Source organism: Chelonia mydas, chromosome 3 (genome assembly GCF_015237465.2).
Source record: "Chelonia mydas isolate rCheMyd1 chromosome 3, rCheMyd1.pri.v2, whole genome shotgun sequence".
Taxonomy (NCBI): domain Eukaryota; kingdom Metazoa; phylum Chordata; order Testudines; family Cheloniidae; genus Chelonia; species Chelonia mydas.
This window is the reverse complement of record NC_057851.1, coordinates 94560524-94584256: the sequence shown is the minus strand read 5'-3', so window position 1 is coordinate 94584256 and position 23733 is coordinate 94560524. Positions and strand designations below refer to the sequence as shown.

At 39.6% G+C, this 23733-nt stretch overlaps 1 protein-coding gene across 20 annotated transcripts in view; it reads left to right on the top strand.

Annotated features, from left to right (window-relative positions):
• Nucleotides 1-23733, top strand: part of PTPRK (protein tyrosine phosphatase receptor type K) — a 577439-nt gene that overhangs the window by 471477 nt on the left and 82229 nt on the right. For all 20 annotated transcript variants that reach the window (XM_037894772.2, XM_043542882.1, XM_037894762.2 and 17 more), the window contains exons 11-13: nucleotides 1494-1599; nucleotides 15150-15423; nucleotides 18093-18129. In XM_037894772.2, the coding sequence (XP_037750700.1) occupies nucleotides 1494-1599; nucleotides 15150-15423; nucleotides 18093-18129 (417 nt within the window). The remainder of the gene's footprint in view (nucleotides 1-1493; nucleotides 1600-15149; nucleotides 15424-18092; nucleotides 18130-23733) is intronic.

Here is a 23733-nt window from a genome sequence, read left to right as displayed (position 1 = left end):
CAGTTCTGGTGCCCACAATTCAAGAAGGATGTTGATAAATTGGAGAGGTTTCAGAGAAGAACCAGGAAACTGATTAAAGGATTAGGAAACAAGTCTTACAGTGATATGAACTCAATAAATTCAATCTATTTAGCTTAACAAAGAGAATGTTAAGTGGTGACTTTACTATAGTCTTGTAAGTATTTACATGGGGAACAAATATTTAGCAATGGGCTCTTGAATATAGCAAAAGAAGGTATGACATGATCCAACGGTTGGAAGTTAAAGCTAGACAAATTCAAACTGGAAATAAGGTGTAAATTTTTAATGGTGAGAGTAATTAATCATTGGAAGAATTTACGCAGGATGATGGTGGATTTTCCACCCACTGACCATGTTTACATGTAGCTTCATTTCAATTTTGAGCATTCTAATGTGCCACGCAACCAGCCATTATCTTTTTATTTTCTAGTGAAGTATAATCCCTTAGGAATGAACTTCCTTATTCTCCAGCTTCTGCTAATGCAGTATAAGTTCTGGGAATTAAATAATGAATACATTTTTATTTCTTTTTAAAGTGGAGTAATTAGTCTGCTGTCCCCATTTCTCATACAACTCATTCTTCCTATTCTGTCCTCTTCCCTTGCACTCCATTTCCCCACTTAGCCCTCGGTTTTCTTTCTTCCCACCCCCACCAACCTCCCAAATGGTCTGCCTATAAGTTTTATTTGACTTAAAACATCCTAATTTAATGCAATGAAGTTAAGTGACCCCAGTCACTTTTCTAGTGTTGCTGAGTGCCTGGCTGGAAAAGGGAGGCAGAAATTTCCCTTTAAAAATGCCTCCTCAAGGAGTACTCGCAGGTGATACTGCAAAGGGAAACTACTGCCTCCCCTCCTTGCCCAGTGTGATCCTTGGCAGTGCTACAAAAGTGGTAGAGCAGCTTTTAGCTTCACTAGGCTGATTTAGAAGCAGTATTTTATCACTCTCCCCAATCTAGTAGTGTACCTCTGTTCTTCCTTGAAAGTCAACATGAAACTTGAAAGGATCCTAAAATATTGAGGGCCATGGAGAGAGATTATGGAGGCTGCTGGGGGTGGGTGTGTGAAGACAGGTGATTAAAAAGGTGGAAAGAGGAGGCTAAAGAGAGATTTATAGACTTCTTGTTCCTTTTCTGCAAAAGTCTGTAAACAACAACAAAGTACAAATGTCATTTACAAATGGAGGAAGAATACATATGTAGTCACCTTCTCCCATCATTTCCACTCCTTATCCTGTATGAACCTCTCTAACCTAACGGATATGGGGATATTTACAGGTTTTTTATTACCACTGATGGAATTCCAGATATGCAACAGGGGGTCCCTGGCTGAAAAATCATCAAAAAAGACTCTAGCAGCCTGTGAAAATGTGAATTTGTGCAATTTTTGTGCAGGTACAGAATCTAATGAAAATTCACAATGTTTCAGCTAATTTGATTCTTGCTTCTTCTTTTTTTCCTTAACATTAATCAGCTCCCACTTTACCGGACTATGAAGGAGTTGACGCATCTCTCAATGAAACTGCCACTACCATAACTGTACTGTTGAGACCAGCTCAAGCCAAAGGTGCTCCTATCAGGTATTTATTTAAAAAGCAAACAAAGAGTTTCTGTAGTAGATTGCATGTTGCCTAGCAGCTAATAAAGCAATTCATGCCTAAGTGATATTCATTTGACATTTATGTCAGGAGATTTGTTTTTCTTGGTTAGAGAAAGACTACAGATAGACCTGTAGTTAATAAGAGTAAATTTTTCAGTGGGTTTTAGATATTCATTACCTGAATCATCAACCTATCTGTTCTGTTTCAATTAGCCCACCCCCCAGTTCAGAACCATTTCATTTCACTTCCTCTCTTGGTATCTGTGGAATATGAGGTTTGAAAGTATTCATCAGAAAGCAAATTTGAAGATAACACTACCTCTCCAGTATTTAAAATCAGCTATAATATAATGCATTTCATAGCTATTATTGGAAAATTGGAAGCTTGGAGGAAATAGGAGAATAACAGTGGTGAATACAAACTATTTGACCTTTTTTCTTCTTCTTCTTCCAGAAGTGCTTATTAGAAATCAAGTTATAGCTATTAAATTTTATTTTGGGTGTCCCTTAATCATATTAAAATATTCATGTTATATTAATTTTGAGAGACCTTTCTCTGTTTCCTTCCAGTTGAAAGATAATTTAATTCTGTTTGCAAAGATTAATCTACATCATAGATTTTAATTTCTCATTGTTGGTGGGAAATCCATGTTTGGTTTCTGTTTGACAAACACTTTTGTTTAACTAATATTTTTGCTTGAGTAGGACAGTACTTCATCCACATTAAGGTACAGAAAGTGAGCTGTTTGTAAACACCATTTTTATTCAGAATAAAGCAGTCTCAAGAGTAGCTTGGTACTGTAGGTTGAATAGCTTAGAATAGATTTGTGTTTAGATGTTTACATCTATAGGATTGGTCACAGTTTCAGCCTTTCAGATGTCTAGTTGTACAGGTAAACCAAATATGGACTAACCAGATTTCACTCCTTATCACAGAGATGAAGAGTTTGTAATTCTAGAGCCTTGCTGATGGTGGTGTTAATTTGATTGTTGGCACAGGAGATAACTACTCAGATTCATTTCCTTTTTAGAAATTATATCCATAAATAAAACTATAAACTAGGGATAGTCAATAACTTTTTGTCAAGGTCCAAATTTCTTGGTCAAGGGATAGTCAAGGTCCTGACTCCAGAGAACATAATTTAAAAAATAACAATAATGATGATAATAAGTAATAAAAAGATTTGGGATCCATTCAAAAGCATTTGGCCGTCTGGATTTGGCCCACGGTCCACCTGTTGACTGCCCCTCCTATAAACCATTGAAGCTCCTGGATAGCAACACGTGGTGTTCTTCAAGTGGTGGTCCCTGTGTGCAGTCTACTGTGGGTATGCATGAGCCTGACGCTGGAGAATACTTGCAAGCAGCGTCCATTGTTCTGTACCTGTTCCCCGATCTCTTCTTGCTCTGCATTGAGAGTAGAAGGGGCGGCATGGACCAACCACTGCATGGCCTGAGTTGGAACCTGCCATGTCTAGAGCTTCTCCTTTCTCTTCAGCTTCCTTTACTAAAAGCTGTAAATATTTCAAAACTTGCTTCTTTATCTTTAGCGTTAGGGCATTTTTTAAGTATAGCTAGGGGCTAGTCAGATTCCCCACCCCAGGGACCTCCCTCCTGTCCCCGCTAATTCTTGGTCAGTGATGACCCCTGGCACTGCCTGTGCTGACTCGGGGAAGTGCATATGTTTACCAGGTGCAGTATTTATCATCCCTTCCCTAGCCGTACCCAGCTTGTGTTGTAATTTCAGCTTAAAAAGCACCTCATGGAAAAGGCTATGAGGCTCCAGTCATACCCAGGCTGGGGGATACCCCTGTTACTTTGGCCAGAGTCATCAAGGAACGCACCTCCCTAGCATGAGGCCTGAAGTAGGAGCAAGGGAGATTACACCAACAGACCCTCCATCAAAGTTTCCTCAAGAAAGCAGGGAATGCGCTTACAAGCACAAGAGCAGATTCTTCCTTTAAGTCCATTCTGAAGAGCACTGATCTCTCGGCCATCCTGTTCAAGTCTGGCAAGTCTTCACCCACAGCTCCCAAATACTTCAAATATCTTAAGTCTCAGGGCCTCAATAAAAAGTCTCATTGCAACAAGGTTCTATATATACACACACTAGCCCCGAAGACGAAATACAATAAACATCCCTACAGACCAAGGCCTATTCCTCGGCTATATCAGCATCAGCAATCCTATAGAACAACCTTATAAATGACAGAGGGTGAAAAGGTCACAATATCCTGGACTTTCCATGTCAACCACATCAACCCAACATCACCAATATACTTTAGACAATATGCTCAGAAGTGGGAAACCATTATTGATGCCATTTCCACCAAAGCCTCACGTATTCTCTGGTGACCATCTAGCATTCTTTTCCCACAACTGGAGAGCAATAACAATGGACAAGTGGGTGGTGGACATCATATCTTCCAGCTATACCGTCAAGTTTTTCTCCCTATTTCCTTCCCCATCTCTCTTCATGGATCAATCTTATGAGGAGATCCTTCTCCAGGAGATAGAATTTCTCCTCCAACAGGGAGTGATAGTTCAGGAGCCTCATCAACGCCAAGGAAAATGGTTATACTTTAAATATTTCCTAGTTTCCAAAAAGAAAGGAGAGTTGAGACCCATTCTCGACCTGCAACAACTCAACATTTGTATTCAAGAGCTAAAATTCCATATGGTTATGCTGGCATCATTAATACCATCTCTGGAAAAGAACACATGGTTCACAGCTCTCTATGTGCAGAGGTGTACTTTTATGTAACAATTCCCTCTTCCCACAGAAAATCCGTCAGGTTTATGGTGGGTTCCGACCACTATCAATATCGAGTGTTTCCATTCGATCAGGCAACTGCACCTCTAGTCTTCACAAAAGTGTTCTAGTAGTAGCAGCACAGTTCAGACAGACTGACTTCACCGTCTTCCCATATTTAGATGCACTTACATCAACCTCATCTCTGCAGCAGCTCAGGAGCAACCAACGAAAATTTAAAGTGAAAAATGGAGTAGTGAACAGACAGTGAAAAATGGAGACGGTGAAATAAGAAGTGTGAAAGTGGAAATGTTGGGGAAAGGAAAGTGTGTGTGTGCATATGCATACATTGCATATAATTCTATATATGTAATCATAAAGAATTACATTTGAAAAAATTGTTCATATTACAGGAAAAATGGCTTTCTAGTAGTTTTGCAAACCCATGAACTAATTTAAGAGGTTCTTAGAATTGTGAACTCCACTGGATCACCCTTCCCTATTCATTCTGACTGAAGAAGCAACAAAGAGGTGAACAGTGAGGTTATATGGTAAACAATGGGACTATTTTTGGCAGCCTGGTTGACTCCCAACAAAAGAAAACTTATAAGTTTACCACTTTTTATTTATATGCTGAAATTATGCAGCTGTGGTAGTTTTAAAGGAAAAAATGTATAGTGTAACACAGAAGTTCAGAAACAAATACAAAGGTAAATCAAATTCACAAACTCGCAGTTGGTCAGATTGTGACATCTACCACTAATGTTTCAGGATTTTTTTCCCTCACAGCTTCATCAGTCACATACCATCTTTATACCATGATGACCCATGAAGATGATGTAAATGGCATGTTTAGAATATTGATAGCTGAAGATAACTGTTTGGCCTGGTAGGGTATTGTATTGTGGTCTGTTGGCACAAACCCTAAAAGAGAATGAATTAGTTTTCAGTCTAGAAAGATACATAGTAATTTATCAGAGTCCAGTAAGGCCTTTTCTTCTACTGAGAAGGTACTGTCAGCTTCCCTTATGTCCCCAGACTTCATGGTATTTGCCAAACAAAGAAATTCAGACATATGGTCTCCACACTGAACCTTCAGTCGGGCTGAAGTATTTCCCCACCAAGAGTTTTGAAATTTAGCTTCTAAGGGCAGGCCAATAAAATAGATCCTTCGCCCTAGCAGGAAAGGTGTGTCCTTTCCTCAAATAGTTGATGCAAAGGTCTATCCATGACAAAGTTACTACCTGTACTTCCATACCAAGCATTACAACAAGATCAAAGAGTGGGCAGCTACATGTGTTTAATTAGAAGTACTTGGGACAAGCCACTGAATGTCATAGTGGCCATGAGATTGAATGCTTGACATGTTCACATTACTGTACATACATTAATTCTTGCAAGACTTGAGTGGAGGGGGAGGAAAAATAAGTGTGTCTCATCATCTCATTTTGCCAGTGGGGAAACTGAGGAAGAGGTTGTTCCTTGCCCAGGGCAACAGAGGGAGTCAGAGGAATAGCTGTGGTTAAATTCAGACCTTCTTGGCTTCCTGTTTTCTTTATTATTATTCTTCATTTGCCCCCATTTCCTCTTTATTTTGAATACATGCAGCAAAACACAACGATCTGTGTGGAACATAACAGCATTCTAGAATACAGCCTATGATAAAGTGATTTCCAGAGACTCGCCATTAAGTCCCCCGTTACTGGAACTATGATGTAGTATAGTATTTTATACACCCTGCTCAGGAAAGCCTTTGCTGTGATGAACTACAGAATAACAAACAGTCCTTTGCATATAACTTGCATATGTTGATCTATAATATATATGAAAACTTTAAACTTAAACAACATATGCAGCTGAACATTTGATTAAAAATGAGAGAAGGGGCAGAATGTTGAATCCTTTATGAAGATTATTATTGACATTAAAAAACAAAAATACCACTTTGCCTTCCCAATAATCAATACAAATCTGTTGTCACTCTGTCCATCTCAGATCCAGCATAGTGTTAGCAGGCGGTGCACAATGAGCCATAGACTCTAATAATTGCTTCAACCAAATCCAGATAATGAAGAGACGCATCTGAGCTGTACAGTGAACATTTTGAGCAAAGTTTAGTCTGAGGTGATCAGATACTATGGTGATGGGCATGTATCAGAACCAGAACAGTTATACATAATATTAAAAGGTCTTAAATCTTTCCCACTTAATTAGCACACTTGATAAACTGCATTAACCATAAAGAACCAACATATTCCTGGATGGGTTAGTGCAGACAGTTATAAATTACAACAGAAAATAGTAATATTTGTAACACAAAACAGAACAACTAAAGATATGCCAGCATCTTTAGACAAACCCTAAAAGGGAATGAATTAGAATTTTCAGTCTAGAAAGATATATAGTAATTTATCAGAGTCCATGAAGGCCTTTTCTTCCCTTATGTCCCCAAACTTCATGGTATTTGCCAAACAAAGAAATTCAGACATATGGTCTCCACACTGAACCTTCAGTCAGGCTGAAACAGTACAAAATCCAGGCCAATCAATTTTATCCTTGCTCTTACCATCATGAGTGTTTCTCCTCATTGAAATTAAGCATGACTAGAATACAAAGAGAATATTTTCAAATCTTGAAAACCAGGTCTGCAAGCTATGTGATTTTTATTTCTTATTCCAGATGAGGAGTATCCCTACAAGAAATGCTCATGGCATTACATGGCTATCCGTCCCTGAAATATGCATGTTGCAATTAGTTATATATCACCAGCATCTTAATACAGAAGATAAATGTAATAAACTGAAAAAAGGAAGGAGGTATTGCCGTATATATTAAAAATGTATACACTTGGACTGAGGTTGAGATAGAAATAAAAGACAGACTTGTTGAAAGTCTCTGGGTGAGGATAAAAGGGGTAAAAAACAAGGGTGATGTCATGGTAGGGCTCTACTACAGACCACCAAACAAGGAAGAAGAGGTGGATGAGGCTTTTTTTAAACAACTAACAACATCATCCAAAGCACAGGACTTGGTGCTGATGGGGGACTTCAACTACCCAGACATCTGTTGGAAAATAACACCGCAGGGCACAGATTATCCAAGAAGTTCTTGAAATGTATTGGAGACAATTTCAGAAGGTGGAGAAAGCTACTGGGGGGAGGCTGTTCTAGATATGATTTTGACAAATAGGGAGGAACTGGTTGAGAATTTGAAAGTGGAAGGCATCTTGGGTGAAAGTGATCATGAAATGGTAGAGTTCATGATTCTAAGGAATGGTAGGAGGGAGAACAGGACAATAAAGATAATGGATTTCAAGAAGGCAGACTTTAGCAAACTCAGGGAGTTGGTAGGTAAAATCCCATGGGAATCAAGTCTAAGGGGAAAAATAACTGAAGACAGTTGGCAGTTTTTCAGAGAGGAAGTATGGCAATTGACCACCTTGGCTTAACCAGGAGATCATCAATGATCTAAAACTCAAAAAAGAAACCTACAAAAAGTGGAGACTTGGTCAAATTACAAAGGATGAACATAAACAAATAACACAAGTATGTAGGGACAAAATTAGAAAAGCCACGGCTCAAAACAAGATCAAACTAGCTAGGGACATAAAAGGAAACAAAAAAAATTCTACAAAAACATTAGAAACAAGAGAGAGACCAAGCATAGAGTAGGCCTGTTACTCAATGAGGGGGGAAAGACAGTAACAGAAAATGTGGAAATGGCAGAGGTGCTTAATGACTTCTTTGTTTCGGTTTTCACCAAGAAGGTTGGTGGTGATTGGACGTAGGGAATGCTAGTGAAAATGAGGTAGGATCAGAGTCTAAAATAGGGAAAGAACAAGTCAAAAATTACTTAGACAAGTTAGATGTCTTCAAATCATCAGGGCCTGATGAAATGCATCCTAGAATACTCAAGGAGCTGACTGAGGAGATATCTGAGTCATTAGCAATTACCTTTGAAAAGTCATGGAAGACGGGAGACATTCCAGAAATCTGGAAAAGGGCAAATATAGTGCCGATCTATAAAAAGGGAAATAAGGACAACCCAGGGAATTACAGACCAGTCAGCTTAACTTCTGTATCCGGAAAGATAATGGAGCAAATAATTAAGCAATCAATTTGCAAACACCTAGAAGATAATGAGGTGATAAATAACAGTCTGCATGGATTTTTCAAGAACAAATCATGTCAAACCAACCAGATAGCTTTCTTTGACAGGGTAATAAGCCTTGTAGATGGGGGGGAAAGGGTAGATGTGGTATATCTTAACTTTAGTAAGGCTTTTTATACTGTCTCGCATGACCTTCCCATAAACAAACTAGGGAAATGCAACATAGATGGAGCTTCTATAAGGTGGGTGCATAACTGGTTGGAAAATCGTTCCCAGAGAGTAATCATCAGTGGTTCACAGTCATGCTGGAAGGACATGACAAGTGGGGTCCCGCAGGGATCAGTGCTGGGTCCGGTTCTGTTCAATATCTTCATCAACGATTTAGATAATGGCATAGAGAGTACTCTTTCAACGTTTGTGGACAATACCAAGCTGGGAGGGGTTGCAAGTGCTTTGGAGGTTAGGATTAAAATTCAAAATGATCTGGACAAACTGGAGAAATGGTCTGAAGTAAATAGGATGAAATTCAATAAGGACAAATGCAAAGTACTCCACTTAGGAAGGAACAATCAGTTGCACACACACAAAATGGGAAATGACTGTCTAGGAAGGAGTACTGCGGAAAGGGCTCGGGGGTCATAGTGGATCACAAGCGAAATATGAGTCAACAGTGTAACGCTGTTGCAAAAAAAGCAAACATCATTCTGGGATGTATTAGCAGGAGCGTTGTAAGCAAGACACGAGAAGTAATCTACTCCACACTGATTAGGCCTCAACTGGAGTATTGTGTCCAGTTCTGGGCACCACATTTCAGAAAGGCTGTGGACAAATTGGAGAAAGTCCACAGAAGAGCCCACAAAAATTATTAAAGGTCTAGAAAACATGACCTATGAGGGAAGATGGAAAAAATTGGGTTTGTTTAGTCTGGAGAAGAGAAGACTGAGGGGAGACATGATAACAGTTTTCAAGTACATAAAAGGTTGTTACAAGGAGGAGGGAGAAAAATTGTTGTTCTTAACCTCTGAGGGTAGGACAAAAGCAATGGGCTTAAATTGCAACAAGGGTGGTTTAGGTTGGACATTAGGAAAAACTTCCTAACTGTCAGAGTAGTTAAGCACTGGAATAAATTGCCTAGGGAGGTTGTGGAATCTCCATCATTGAGGATTTTTAGGAGCAGGTTGGGCAAACACCTGTCAGGGATGGTCTAGATAATACTTAGTCCTGCCTTGAGTGCAGGGGACTGGACTAGATGACCTCTCAAGGTCCCTTCCAGCTCTATGATTCTATATTGAATTGCTTCAATACAGACAAGGTCAGCTCCCAGACTGCTGCACTGGGCAGCACAGTATGGGGAGGAGGTGAGCAGCCCTCAGTGATGAAAGAACAGGTAACAACTATTTAGAAAAGCTGGAGATGCACAAGTCCATCGGGCTGGATGCAATGCATCCGAGGGTGCTGAGGGAGTTGGCTGATATGATTGCAGAGCCATTGGCTGTTATCTTTGAAAACTCGTGATGTTCAGGGGAGGTCCCGGACGATTGGAAAAAGGCAGTGTAGCAAAGTGAAGACTCACTTGCGCGGCTACTCCTGTTGGTCGTCCTGGGAATTAGCTCTTTCCAGCCTTTGGAGTGCTCTCTGCCAGCGGGTGTCCCACCTGCCTTAGGCCCCGTGTCCCTCACAGACCCCGGTGCTCTTTACCCTGGGATTCTGCCCACCGCAGTACGCCCACACTCTGGGTCTCCCCTCCCAGGGGAACCCCCAACCCTTTATCCCCAACTTGCCTCAGTGGCTACTGCCAGTCATCATCTAGCCCCCTTTCACTGGGGCAGATTGCAGTCTGTACTGGCCACTCCTCATTGGCAAGGGGTAAGTACCTGCCGCCCTTGCCTATCTTTGGGCTGCAGCCCCAGTACCTTTTGGCTTTAAACAAGGCCTACAGCCTGGGGGTTTACCAGGCTGGAGCTCCCCAGCTCCCTTTGCTCTTCCCCAGCACTACTCCACTTCAGGTATTTTGCTCCCAGGCAGCTAGCCCTTCCCACTCCAGGGCTAGAGTGAGGCTCCTCCAGCTCCTGGCCGCCAGCCCTCTTATAAGGGCCAGCTGGGCCCTAATTGAGCTGGCCACACTTGTGGTCAGCCACTCCCTCATCTGCTTTCACTCTTCTTTTCCCAGCCACAGCCCTCTCCAGAGCTGCTTTTACTATTGGCTCTCCTGGGCAGCCCCTCTCTCAGGGTTGTTTTAACCCCTTCAGGGCCGGAGTGGGGTGACCACCTCGCTACAGGCAAATATAAGTGCCCATCTTTTAAAAAGGGGAAAAGAAGAATCTGGGGAGCTACACACCAGTCAGCCTCAGCTCAGTCCCCAGAAAAATCATGGAGCAGGTCCTCAAGGAATCCATTTCGAAGCACTTGGAGGAGAGGAAGGTGATCAGGAACAGTCAACATGGATTCACCCAGGGCAAGTCATGCCTGACCAACCTGATTGCCTTCTATGATGAGATAACTGGCTCTGTGGATATGGGGAAAGCAGTGGACGTAATATACCTTGACTTTAGCAAAGCTTTTGATACGGTCTCCCACAGTATTCTTGCCAGCAAGTTAAAGAAGTGTGGCCTGAATGAATGGATGAAAAGGTGGATAGAAAGCTGGCTGGATCGTCGGGCTCAATGGGTAGTGATCAATGGCTCCATGTCTAGTTGGCAGCTAGTATCAAGCGGAGTGCCCCAAGGGTCGGGATCTTCATTAACGATCTGGAGGATGGCGTGGATTGCACCCTCAGCAAGTTTGCAGATGACACTAACCTGGGAGGAGTGGTAGATACGCTGGAGGGTAGGGATAGGATACAGAGGGACCTAGACAAATTAGAGGATTGGGCTAAAAGAAATCTCATGAGGTTCAACAAGGACAAGTGCATTTAGGGCAGAAGAATCCCATGCACCGCTACAGACTAGGGACCAAGCGGCTAGGCAGCAGTTCTGCAGAAAAGGACCTAGGGGTTACAGTGGACGAGAAGCTGGATATGAGTCAACAGTGTGCCCTTGTTGCTAAGAAGGCTAACGGCATTTTGGGCTGTATAAGTACCTACATGCTGTGGTAGTTACAGCTGTAATCGTGTCTTGCTGGTCAAGTGTTATCTCATAGTCTCTAGTTTTCTTTATGGCCTCCAGAAGTTTTAAACCAACTGTAGACAAGAAATGCAAAAGGCGAGGGGACTGCTTGATTCAGAATTCGTTACAAGACATGTAGTTTTTCATCACCAGACTAGTGGTTCAGATCCCAGTCAGTAGCAGTTAAAAGTGATTACCTTTCAGTGGTCCATATTAAGTGATTTATAGTCTCTTTCTGCAGGGCATCCTAAACACAGCCAGTAAAACCGTGATATTGCCACATGTATTATAAATAATCTATTTCAGACACATGTTAGATACTTTTCAGGGGTGTTTTCGTAATTGGAAATGTGTTTGTATCCCTCTGGCTGCTTTCATTATACCATGAGTCCAACAATATGGACCACAGAGGGAAATAATAAGGCAGCAATTACAACTTAGGTTAGTAATGAGCCAGACTACCAGTGGAACCTAGTAAGGCCTAGGTTGTAACTTGACCCGTTTAGCACATATTAAAGGAATCATGTGCCTTGTCTACACTAGACTTTTAAAATGGGTTACATAGCACATGTTAAATCTGTGTTGAGATATGGCCCAAGTGTGGACAGTATTTATGCGCACCTAGCTGAGGGTTGGTTTTGGGTGAGGTTTGAGGTCCGCTGGCAGAGTGGCAGGCATTGAGCCCCTTAACTTGCTCCTTACTTACTTATACATACTGTGGCATTTTGGTTAATTAGGTCAGTTTGAAATAAGAAAAAGGGTCTCTATATGCCAAAGCTCAGCAGAAGAGCTACATTGCCCCTTTCTCTCAGGTCTCTCTCTCCGCTTACCTTCCCAGCTCTCATTGCCAACAATCTCAGAGCTTTTGGGCAATCTACTCAGCACCATCTCTCTCTTTAGGATAGCCCAAATCCTGTTTATTCCCCCTCTTTCTGTGCTGGTTATTGTCCTTCATTACTTCCAAACTTCATTTATTCTCCTATTTATCTTTCTCTCATTTTCTCCTCCCTTTGTGTGCTGGCTGCCAGCAAGATGAAGAGAATATGACTTGCATCATACAGATTTCTTCAACGCTAGACAGTGGCCCATGTAAGTGCCCTCTTCGGGTATGGGGCCTCACCTATATATTAATGAGTATGCCAAAAAACTTAGTTGTGAAGCAGTTAGGGCTGCTGCTCAAATAACGTGCTTGACTCAAACACTCAAAAGCAAGAAAATGAAAAGTTAAGTCTCCCAACCATACATACCCTGTACTCGTCCACCCACTGGACCACACTATACCATTATTACAACCTCTTTACACCTCAGACATGACACTGCAACCTTATGGATCTTCCCCATACACCCCTTTACAAGATACTCTCCCTTAACAATATTATTTGTGGATGTTTGGTGTAGTGATGTGTGTTCTGGGAGGGATAGTTTTGGTAAAGGATGTGATGTAAGGATGGCATCTTAATGGCCCTGACTGGACTATTTAAATTTCCATATGCCTTTTGAGCCTTCAGTTTTGCATTTGGAGAACATTTCAAAAGACAGTATGCACAAGCCTTTTAAAATTATTGACGAGAGGGATAAAAAAATCTGGAGCTGAAGAATGGAAATAACCAATTTAAAATTTTTTCTTTGTCTGCTAATTATGGCACCTAAATGCACTTAAGAGAAATAATGCTAATTTTTTTTTCTTCTTAACTATAAAAAATCATTACGTAACCCCAAGCATCCCAACAGATTCTGTGTACATGTTTCTGACCTTCCTTCTACAGTTTGTAGTTTTTAAGCCACAGTGGCCCGCAAAATCAGTTTCATCATAATCACTTTTTGGGGAGGAGAAGGGGATTTTTAATTTATTAGAATTTGAAACTGATTTTCTGAAAATCCAAGCCTGACTCAGATGACATGCTTCACATTTTGCAGTATATTTTGATGCAAAATATCAAAAGTTATTGCAGTGAATTAAATGGACACTGTTAAAGTTGAATTGGCTAATATGTATCTCTTCTACTTCACCTCCACAGTCATATTTTTGGCTAATAAAAAGACAATATTCTTCTGAAGGTGAATAGACTATTGACACCCTCACTCTAGAAGGACTGATATGAAACTATGTTAAAAACTCCGCTTTTGAGCTGAATGACACAACAGTATATTCCAAGAGAGAGTTTTCTTGCAGTCACGTGTGCACATTGAGATGTCCTTCCACTCTCCCTGCTGGCTTTATTCGTGTAAGCTGGCAGGATATTGCAATTGACAAGTTTCCTGCTCCCCTGGCACTTCAGAGAGCAGAATACTTGTCAATTCCAGTCTGTTGGCAGCTCACAGGAAAGGAGCTGCAGAGAATGTGAAGCAGCAGAGTGACACTTCCAAAACTCTGGTCAGTTTCACTCCTCCTGTTTGGAAGGCTTTTAAGCAGAAATGAAACTGACAATCTTTTCAAGTTAATTCAACTGTTTCTAATCTTGCCTACAATTGAATGAGCATTTTTCAAGCTCTAGGGTATGAGAGATCCCTCCCCCCTTCCCCATCCACTTTTTTTTCCCCCCAGCATAAGAACTCACCTCTGTTCTTCCTTTAAAAAAAACATTCTGCTTCTGCAGAACATTACATGCTGGTAATGAGCTGGCAACGTACGGTAGTTATGTAGTTCCCCAACAGGGAAAGAAGAATTATAATTACCTGTTCTCTTTAGAGAAGGTGATTTTGCAAAGTGACCAAGCTTTGGACCATTTCAAGAAAGGTATTGGCAAGTTTGGGTTGGAGTCTTAATAGGCTGAATGCCATCTGCTTCAGCAATTTGTAACATTTTATCGTTGACAACTGCAGAGAAATGAGGCAGTCTATTTTGGTGGAGTGGACAGATTTCTGTCCATCTGTGCTTGTATTACAGCATGTCACTTGTATTTTAGATCTGCATAGCTCCGAGCCAAGATAGATGCCATAGCAAGGTCAAGAGGTGGAGAAGCCTGTCAGCACATTCTGTCTCTAATGATATGACAACTGCAAATTGGTGCTTCAAGCACAGCCTGGAGGCAGTCATTATGTTGGGCCTTGAAGCTGAGCTTTCTATAATAGCATTTTCCTTTGAAATGATAACTTCAGATGCTTCAGAATATCAGACAAAGAGCTTAATCTATTACAATGTCTGTGGTTAATGTCAGAGTCATTCATGGGTTACTTAATAACAAAAAAATTCAGTGGTGAGAGGGATTTTTTGGTTTGGTTTGTTCCTTTGTATCTTTGTTGAAAGATGTTGAAAGAAACAGTATTGAAAGAGTAAGAAAAAATAAAATAATTGTATATATAAAATAAAATCAGTGAACATCGTTTTTCTGCTCTAGGCTAGGGCTGAAAGTGGTTTTTTTTTAAAAAAAAAATGCATAACAGTAGAGTAGCATTTGATGCCTGAGTTGCATAGCTTCAGCATAACTTTTCCAAGCTTTTGTTTCTCTTTTCGCATCCACTGTCTTTTTAAATTGACCACAGTGCCCTTTGGCATCATGTTTTTGTGCAGTGTGAGATTTGAGAATCACAGATTACCTGATCATTTTTTCTCTCTTTAAAAAGTGCTTACCAGATTGTTGTTGAGGAGCTCCATCCACACCGAACAAAGCGAGAAACAGGCACGATGGAGTGCTACCAAGTCCCAGTCACATACCAAAATGCTCTAAGCGGAGGCTCACCATATTACTTTGCTGCTGAATTGCCCCCTGGTAACCTTCCTGAACCAGCCCCTTTCACTGTTGGTGACAATAGAACGTACCAGGGCTTTTGGAACCCACCCCTGGCTCCTCGGAAAGGCTACAATATCTATTTCCAAGCCATGAGCAGTGTTGAGAAGGTAAGTACCGACTATAGTTTCCTGTTGGAAATAGCTCAGAAGGTATCCTTGGTGATGAATCTCAAAGTTAGATGGAGTTTGTGTTGGTGATGGTGCTGTTTTAACCTTTCACTGTCTTCTGTACTGTAACAGTATGGCTTTGAGCCATTCATATTTCACACTATGCCTGCTTCTTAGTAACTGTTACTAGCTGAAAATTTATTAAATCTCAGTAATAGTTTGAGTGAAATAATTTCAGCTGTGTGATTCTGCCTCCTCTGTAAATAACATCCATTATTCTTCTCCTAACTCTCAATACTTGCACACTTCACAAGATTAAATTACTGCAGCACAAAGAGAACTTACTTTGTTCAGCAGGATAGTAAAACAATGTCAACTTTTCAGGATTCTTACACCAAACATCAAATAAAAAGGAAAAATCCACTGATTGTGAAGTAACCCCATGCCTATGGTATGTTTCTGAGCATCTTTATACACCACTCTGCTTTGATTGTTTGACTACTGTGCAGTAGTTAAGGGTATGGCTTTGGATTGCTTCCATTGCCTCCTCACTTCATTTTTGACACAGTTGTTGAGCACTGCTGCTGATTCTGAATGTATATTGAAAAGAACAAAATGACAGGAAGCTAAACTCTGAAGAGGGTTCCAGGTGTGAAAAACAACATGACTTTTCAAACCTCATGCTGTTATCATTGAATGATTTTCTTTTGTAAACTAAAATATGGGTGTGGGGGACTGTGTTCAGCACAGTAACTTGAGGTATTTAAATATTCAATTTATGAATTACATTTTAGATAAGTATAGTTCTGTAGGAAATTGCTACATTCTGGGTATAGGGCCCCTGTATCAGCTGTGCAGGGGGATTAAGGGAAATTGCCGGGATATGCAGCTAGATTAAAGGCAAATGATCTTCACCAGGTCCTTCTGAAAGAAGTAACCATTTATACCTTTCTATTTGGATTTCTGCTGTGGCTAATAATAAAGAAATCACGGCTATTGACTAAATCTGCCATTGAGTCTTTTGAATGAAGTCTCACCTATACCTATAATTATGAAAATTGCCCCTTCATCATATAAGGGTAGAAACAAATTCAATATCTAATGAAATTGCACACTGGAGCTACTCTGGAGCTGGTGGAATTTTCTGATGAGACAAGCCTTTTCTCTTGCTAGACTTAATCGAGGCAAACAAAAAGAAAGGAAAGCTTACTGTCACACATCCATACACATTTCCCTCACCTTCTCCATTCACCCATCTAACAGCTTTGTTGGCTTCCAACAACTAAACTAGGTTCTTGAGGAAATTGATATTTCATACAGTATGTAATGATTGAAAAATATAAACAGAACCAATACAAACAAAAAAAAACCCCAAACAGATCCATGTTTCAGTTTCTGTATTTTGACAGTTTATGACCAAAAGGGGTGAGAGAGACTATTTTTTCAAAAATTTGATCTTCAGTTGGAGAGAGGCTCTGTGTGTTTGTGAAATGGTCTTCTCTGGTATGATATAAAAGCTTGGGACAGATTTGGGCTCACAGTTTTCATTAGTTTTGTTTCCAGTTGCTGGTATCTCTCAGTTTTACCACAACATACATAGAATACCATTGTACCCTGTGACCCTGACCCTGCAAAATATTTCAGCACGTGCTAAACTTTAAATCAGTGCGATTACTCACATGCTTAAAATTAGGTGTGTGCGAAAGTGCTCCTCTGGGTTGGGACCTACATTACACAATGGTTGCTGCAGAGAGTTTAAATGCAGATACATTAGCAATACCTAAAGAAGATGCTCCTTAGTTAAGGTTATATTGACATTTCCAATATCAGCTCAGTGGAGCTTTTATCTGAGCTGAAAAATGCCTCTTGATTGAAACATGTCATGTAAATTTTTAGCTCAGGACCTCTCTTTATTAATTTCTACATCACAGCTTTTCAAAGCAGTTGGCTTAGGCATTCTGAGTTAAATAATTCTTGTGTGTGCTTATGTTTGTTTGTGGGTTTTTTGGGTGTGTGAGAGGGGTCTAGAAAAGAAAGAAGGAATCCTGAAGGCAATGACATAGATCCCAGCAAAGAAATGCTGCTTTGGGGAAAAAAAATACAGACCTTGTTGGATTAAAATGGATTTAGTCATTGTCTAATTACTTGTTAAAACAGACCTAAATGGCTTTAAGGAGCCAGTTACATCCCATGACACAAACTTATATAACTTTTTCTTGTTTCTTATATTAGTTTTAAAACATCTTATTACACTTAAAGAGAGAGATTACACAAGAAGGCCAAGAAATTCAGTTAAGATTGAAACTGCCTCTTACCCAGTGTGTATAACCAATTCATTTCTCTGACTTTTGAGTGATCTCATGCACTGCATGAACCACTGGTGGAAAAAAATAGATACAATTTGTGTGTGTATATAAATAAAATATGTGCAAGTCCTTTTGTGGTAAAATACCTATAAATCTAGAGAGTTTAGGACTTGGTTAACAATTTTACTCAGATTACCAGCTCTGTAGAGACAAAATTCGTTTACTCCTCAGTCTCCACTAATATTCCTAGAGCTGTTCAGTATCCTATGCAATACTAATCTATAGTACTAATGCTGTTTGTGAAGTGGGAGAAATTGAAATATGAAATTGACTATATTTTCTTTAATTTTCCCCCCTCAACAGGAAACTAAAACTCAGTGTGTTCGAATAGCTACGAAAGGTAAGAGGTTTTTCCCTCTCCAAGAAAAAGGGATGTTTTGCTTGCTTCAGACCAAATGAAATACGGTATTTCTGTTAGGCAGTATTTGTACTTGTGCCCAGTTATATTGGCAGCAAAATATTTTGACTCACCTGGATCTCTTACCGTGTAATCAGTTGCCACTTCTTATGTTTTGGTGTTTCGCCAGGAGAATACTGTTCCAGGAGTAAGCAGAATTTAGACAAAATAAGTAAAGCTCATTTCAGTAGTTTGTATTCTCCAGAGTCTTGTCCTTGTGAACAACTGGAGAACTGGAAGAAGCTAGTCAGCATGGACTCAAGTGTTGAAAGTACACTTGTTGCATCCAATGAAGTGAGCTGTAGCTCACGAAAGCTTATGCCCAAATAAATTGGTTAGTCTCTAAGGTGCCACAAGTACTCCTTTTCTTTTTGTTTAAATCTGTCTGTCATGGTGACAGGTATTGGAGAGCTGGGTGTGTTTTTTTTTTATTCAAATTGAGAGATGCTAGTAAATATACATAAATAAGAGCTCAGTGACTTGTGGATAGTCATGGGGAGGGTTGATTTGAAGAAGGCTTTAATTTTTTTAATATCAAGTGATAGCCAAGTATGAGATTGAGTTGAGAGCTGCCAGAGTCAATCATACTGACCCCACACATGGCAGCATAATTACAAAGTGTCCATTCAAGAAATTATTTCATCTTCAAATGAGGATTTAGAGTACATCTGATTAGTATCCCCTGCTCTGACTGTATTTATAACCACTCATTCCAAAGTTACTCGATTGTGTCAACAGCAGGAAGTGGTTTGCTAGATTCTAGCAGCATAAACAATAAAGAATTCTGAATGCTGGAACAGAACTCCTTTGAAGCCTAGCGCTACTCAATATTGATAAATGCAAAGTCATGCACATTGGAAAACATAATCGCAACTATATATATAAAATGATGGGAACCAAATTAGCTGTTACCACTCAAGAAAGAGATCTTGGAGTCATTGTGGATATTTCTCTGAAAACATCCACTCAGTGTGCAGCAGCAGTCAAAAAGTTGGGAATCTTTAAGAAAGGGATAGATAATAAGACAGAAAATACCATATTTCCTCTATATAAATCCATGAATACTGCGTGCAGATGTGGTTGCCCCATCTCAAAAAAAGATGTACTGGAATTGGAAAAGGTTCAGAAAAGGACAACAAAAATTATTAGGCGTATGGAACGGCTTCCGTATAAGGAGAGATTAATAAGCCTGGGACTTTTCAGCTTGGAAAAGAGATGACTAAGGGGGGATATGATAGAGGTCTGGTGTGGAGAAAGTAAATTAAAGAAGTGTTATTTATTCCTTCGCATAACACAAGAACTCGGGGTCAACAAATGAAATTAATAGACAGCAGGTTTAAAACAAACAAAAGGACGTATTTCTTCACTCAGTGCACAGTCAACCTGTGGAACTCTTTGCCAGAGGATGTTGTGAAGGCCAAGACTATAACAGGGTTTAAAAAAGAATTGGACAAATTCATGGAGGATAGGTCCATCAATGGCTATTAGCCAGGATGCCCAGGGATGGTGTCCCTACCCTCTGTTTGCCAGAAGCTGGGAATGAGCAACAGGGCATGGATCACTTGATGTTAATCTGTTGTGTTCATTCCCTCTGGGGCACCTGGCGCTGGCCACTGTCTGAAGACAGGATACTGGCCAGAGAGACCTTTGATCTGACCCGGTATGGCCATTCTCATGTTCTTATATACTTATCACACAGTAATGTACAACATCAAATCAACTTTGGGTCTGAACAAATTGGGCAGGTTCAATTCACAGTAGCATTTTTCCATCACTTCAATGATTGGTTCAGGTAAAAGCTTGTGGTGTGTTTACCTCTTATTATGTAGTCTCCACAAAACGTTTTCTAGAGAACATGGAAAGGAACATGTACTTCTCAAGACAAATTAGTATAATATTTTCTTCAAATGAATTAAGATAATAAAAGTAAGGACGTTAAATGATGAGCTAAGTCTTCTGCAAAAAAATAAATCAGTGTTAGCTTTCTTTTGTTTATCGTACAAAATTAAATGTTTGAACTGAAATAAATTATTTGCATGAACAAATATTTTTGTACCAATATGGATATATTGCTGTGATTTAGGCAAGGGGAGAATTTTAAAAGGTTCTGAAGTATCCTAGAAAATTTCAGGAAGTGGTAAAGGGGGTAAACAGCCTCTTTCATAATGTATCACGAAGGCTGTTCTACACAATGTGGAATTGACTCAGTTGGGTGATGTGGTAGGGGAAGTGACATGGAAGATTGCTGTCTGCTTTATCATCCCCTGTCAGTTGATCTCACAGCAACATGCACAACGGCAAGATTCCCATCAGGTGACTGCTTGTGTGACCTTCTCTCCTGTAATAAAAATCCAGTGAGACTGTGGCTCACTAGTATGATTATTGGCTGCATAACCATGGCTAAATCAAGTCCTCTTGGAGCACCAGGATTGCCAGCGATGTCAGCACTATACCCACTGAAAGTGCAATTAAAAGTAGTATATTTTCCATCAGTTTAAACTTCTGCCATGCTTTCTAGGGTAAAATTAACTATATAGTTTGAGGTCCTTGAGAGGAAAATACTTTCACACTTAAAATGTATTTATATTTTTTAAATTTGTTAATATATCAGACTGTCTTAAACATATGGGAGAATAACTTGGTTAATCTCTTTAGTTTGTTTTAGCTCATAGCCCCCAGAGATGCATATTCAACTTTTCCAACTAGAGTATTTTATTTCACTAAAATGAATACATTCACAGGGAAATCACAAGTGTTGCACAGTGCCCAGTATGTTGCCAACAGAACCAGTGCATCCACTGTGAATTCAGTAAATTTGAACGAGATTTTGTTACAAAGTTTTGTGCAGCTCTCAGTGCCATCTCTTGTGACTTTAAGCATCCTGAATGTAGCCAGTCAAATTGGGCCTTGATGTTGAACTTTGTGAAAAGATTTTTTTTAAAATGACTTTAAAAAATCCATATAAAATCAAGGAACATTTCACCTGTGAAATGGACTTGCACCCTACTTTAAGTTCAGGGGTCAAAACAATGTTTCTGAAATGCAGTCCGTTGTTACCTAGTTCAAAGGACTGGTTGAAACTAATCTTCCTGTTTTGCCTTATGGACTATGTGATCTGTCAGTTTGCAGCTGTACTTTACACGCTGTTGTTTTACGATATAGAGATGGGAGAAATATATCTTCGTATTGCTAGCTATATCGTACTTTGTTATTTAAAGAAGTGCATATCCCTGAAAAATTTAATCTTTAATTTAACTTTCTTAGTGAAATTTATTCTAGTGACTAATATTTTCACTTTCCCATAATGTGAATCCTATTAATATGTTGCATGCCATGAATTTTGTTCAAAGGGTTTCCAGTGATGCACCATTCCTGTAACCATTGATTAACTCATTTTCTGTATCGATAACAAACTAATAAGGGTCACTGAATTCAAATTGAAGTGTCTTCATTTTCCTATACTCAGAAAATATTTTGGACACATCATCTTACATAACAAAATGAGCTGATTGGCGCACGAATTCCTCTACAAGATGTTGCCTCGTTACCTCTAAAGCACCACACTACCTTTGGTATATCTTGAAAAAAATGTTAGGGTAAGGTGAGAGGGTTATTTAGTGGTTGCAGTATTGAAATAAGTAAGATTAACGTCTTGAATTACATGGGGACTCTGACACTGTGACCCTGACCCCCTCTTCTGTCTTCTTTATCCCATTACACTCACAGCCTCAGCATGAGTTCTCCCTGTGACCTCACTGCATCCCTTCTCAACCCCATCCTCAACGAAAAGAGTTCTCAGTCATAGTAGTTTTCAGATCTGGGTAGTAATATACACAATCTCCAATTTCAGTCTTACAACTCCCTACCAAGTCACTAACCAGGGGGGAAAAAGGCAGTCTTGTAACTTCCTTAGCTGCAATGTAAATTTTTCAGGATATGAGGGAATAGTTTTCTTGATTAGGAAAGGGGAGGAGAAAGAAGAATGTGTGTTACAATGTAAGTTTAACATCAGCAACAGTTCTGCATGTAATTTGTAAAAGAGAATGAGCAAGTTACCAAAATTAATTTTGGGGGCAAAGTTCAACTGTTACACAGCACTGAACATACTTATCACTGTACAAATTATAAGGAATTAATGATACTTGAACCTGCTTAACCAAAGTATTGACAAATGGATGAATAAAGGATGATTGAGTGTACATACCTCAGCTGCAGAATCAGCCAATGCCTCTTAAAACTAAGAAGTATTTTACTGATCAGTCACATTTTGGATTTCCATACATTTTGAAGTATGAATGTGCAAAAATTTGAAGTGAACTTTCACCAGCATGAATTTTACCATTTTAAATTGTCAGCCGCAAAGGAAAACAAACTAAATTAAGAGCCAGAGAAGAAGTCAGTGTGCTTTGGATCCTTAGAGGCTATAAATATGAATACACTGCAGTTGTCCTTAAAATTGTGACTGATCTTACTTCTGATCTTAAATGAAAATTTGTAGGATTTGACACTCTTCCCGTAGCAGTAAATACAAGGATGCTTTGCACCAAGAGGGAGAGAGGGTAGAGATTTTTTTTAATTAGAAAATTGAAAGATGCTTCTGAGTTACTGATTGATTCTCAAATATGTGAAGCTTTTTGATATTGCAGCTACATGAATATATAATAGATTCCAAAGCCAGAAGGGACTATTGTGATCATCTAGTCTGACCACCTCTAAAACATAGGGATTGGAATTTCCCTGATTTAATTCCTGTTTGAACTAGAGAATATTTTTTAAAAGTACAATCTTGATTTAAAAATTGCCAGTGATGGAGAATCCACCACAACTCTTTGTAAGTTGTTCCAATGGTCAGTTACCATGACTGTTAAAAAATCATGCTTATTTGTAGTCTGAATTTGTCTTGTTTCAACTTCCAGCAATTGGATTTTGTTATACTTTTGACTGCTAGTTTGATTGTCTGCTAGATTATCAAATTATTGATCCCCATGTAGATATTTACTGACACTGATCAAGTTACCCTTCAGTCTTCTCCTTGGTTATGTTAAACAAGTCAAGCTTCTTTAGTCTCTCACTGTAGGGCAGGTTTTCCAGTCTTTTAATCATTCTTGTGTCACAACATCCTTCTTGCATTGTGGATATAATATTCCAGTAGTGGTGGCTGTAGTGCCAAATCCAGAAGTAATATAACCTCCCTTCTTCTACTCGAGAGCCCCCTATTTAAACATCCAGTTTTTCACACTGGCGTAGTTATTTTTACATCAGTGCTCATATAATGTTGGGGGGCGGGGGCACCATTGCTACGTGTGTTTGAGGTTTATGCAATGTCTAAAAGTAGAAAACATTCAAACATTCCCTAATTTCATTCAAAAGGTTCGAGAACAAAAGGAGATCACCTTAAGTTTTGTGACTTCAAGCACTTTTGCATGACATTTTTAATCTCATGCAGGGGAAAGTTTTATTGAGCTGTTGAGCCATCCAGAGGAGGAAATGGAATTTCAGAATGCCACCATCGTGGATTTTCCCTGTTCACATTTAAGATCATACCAG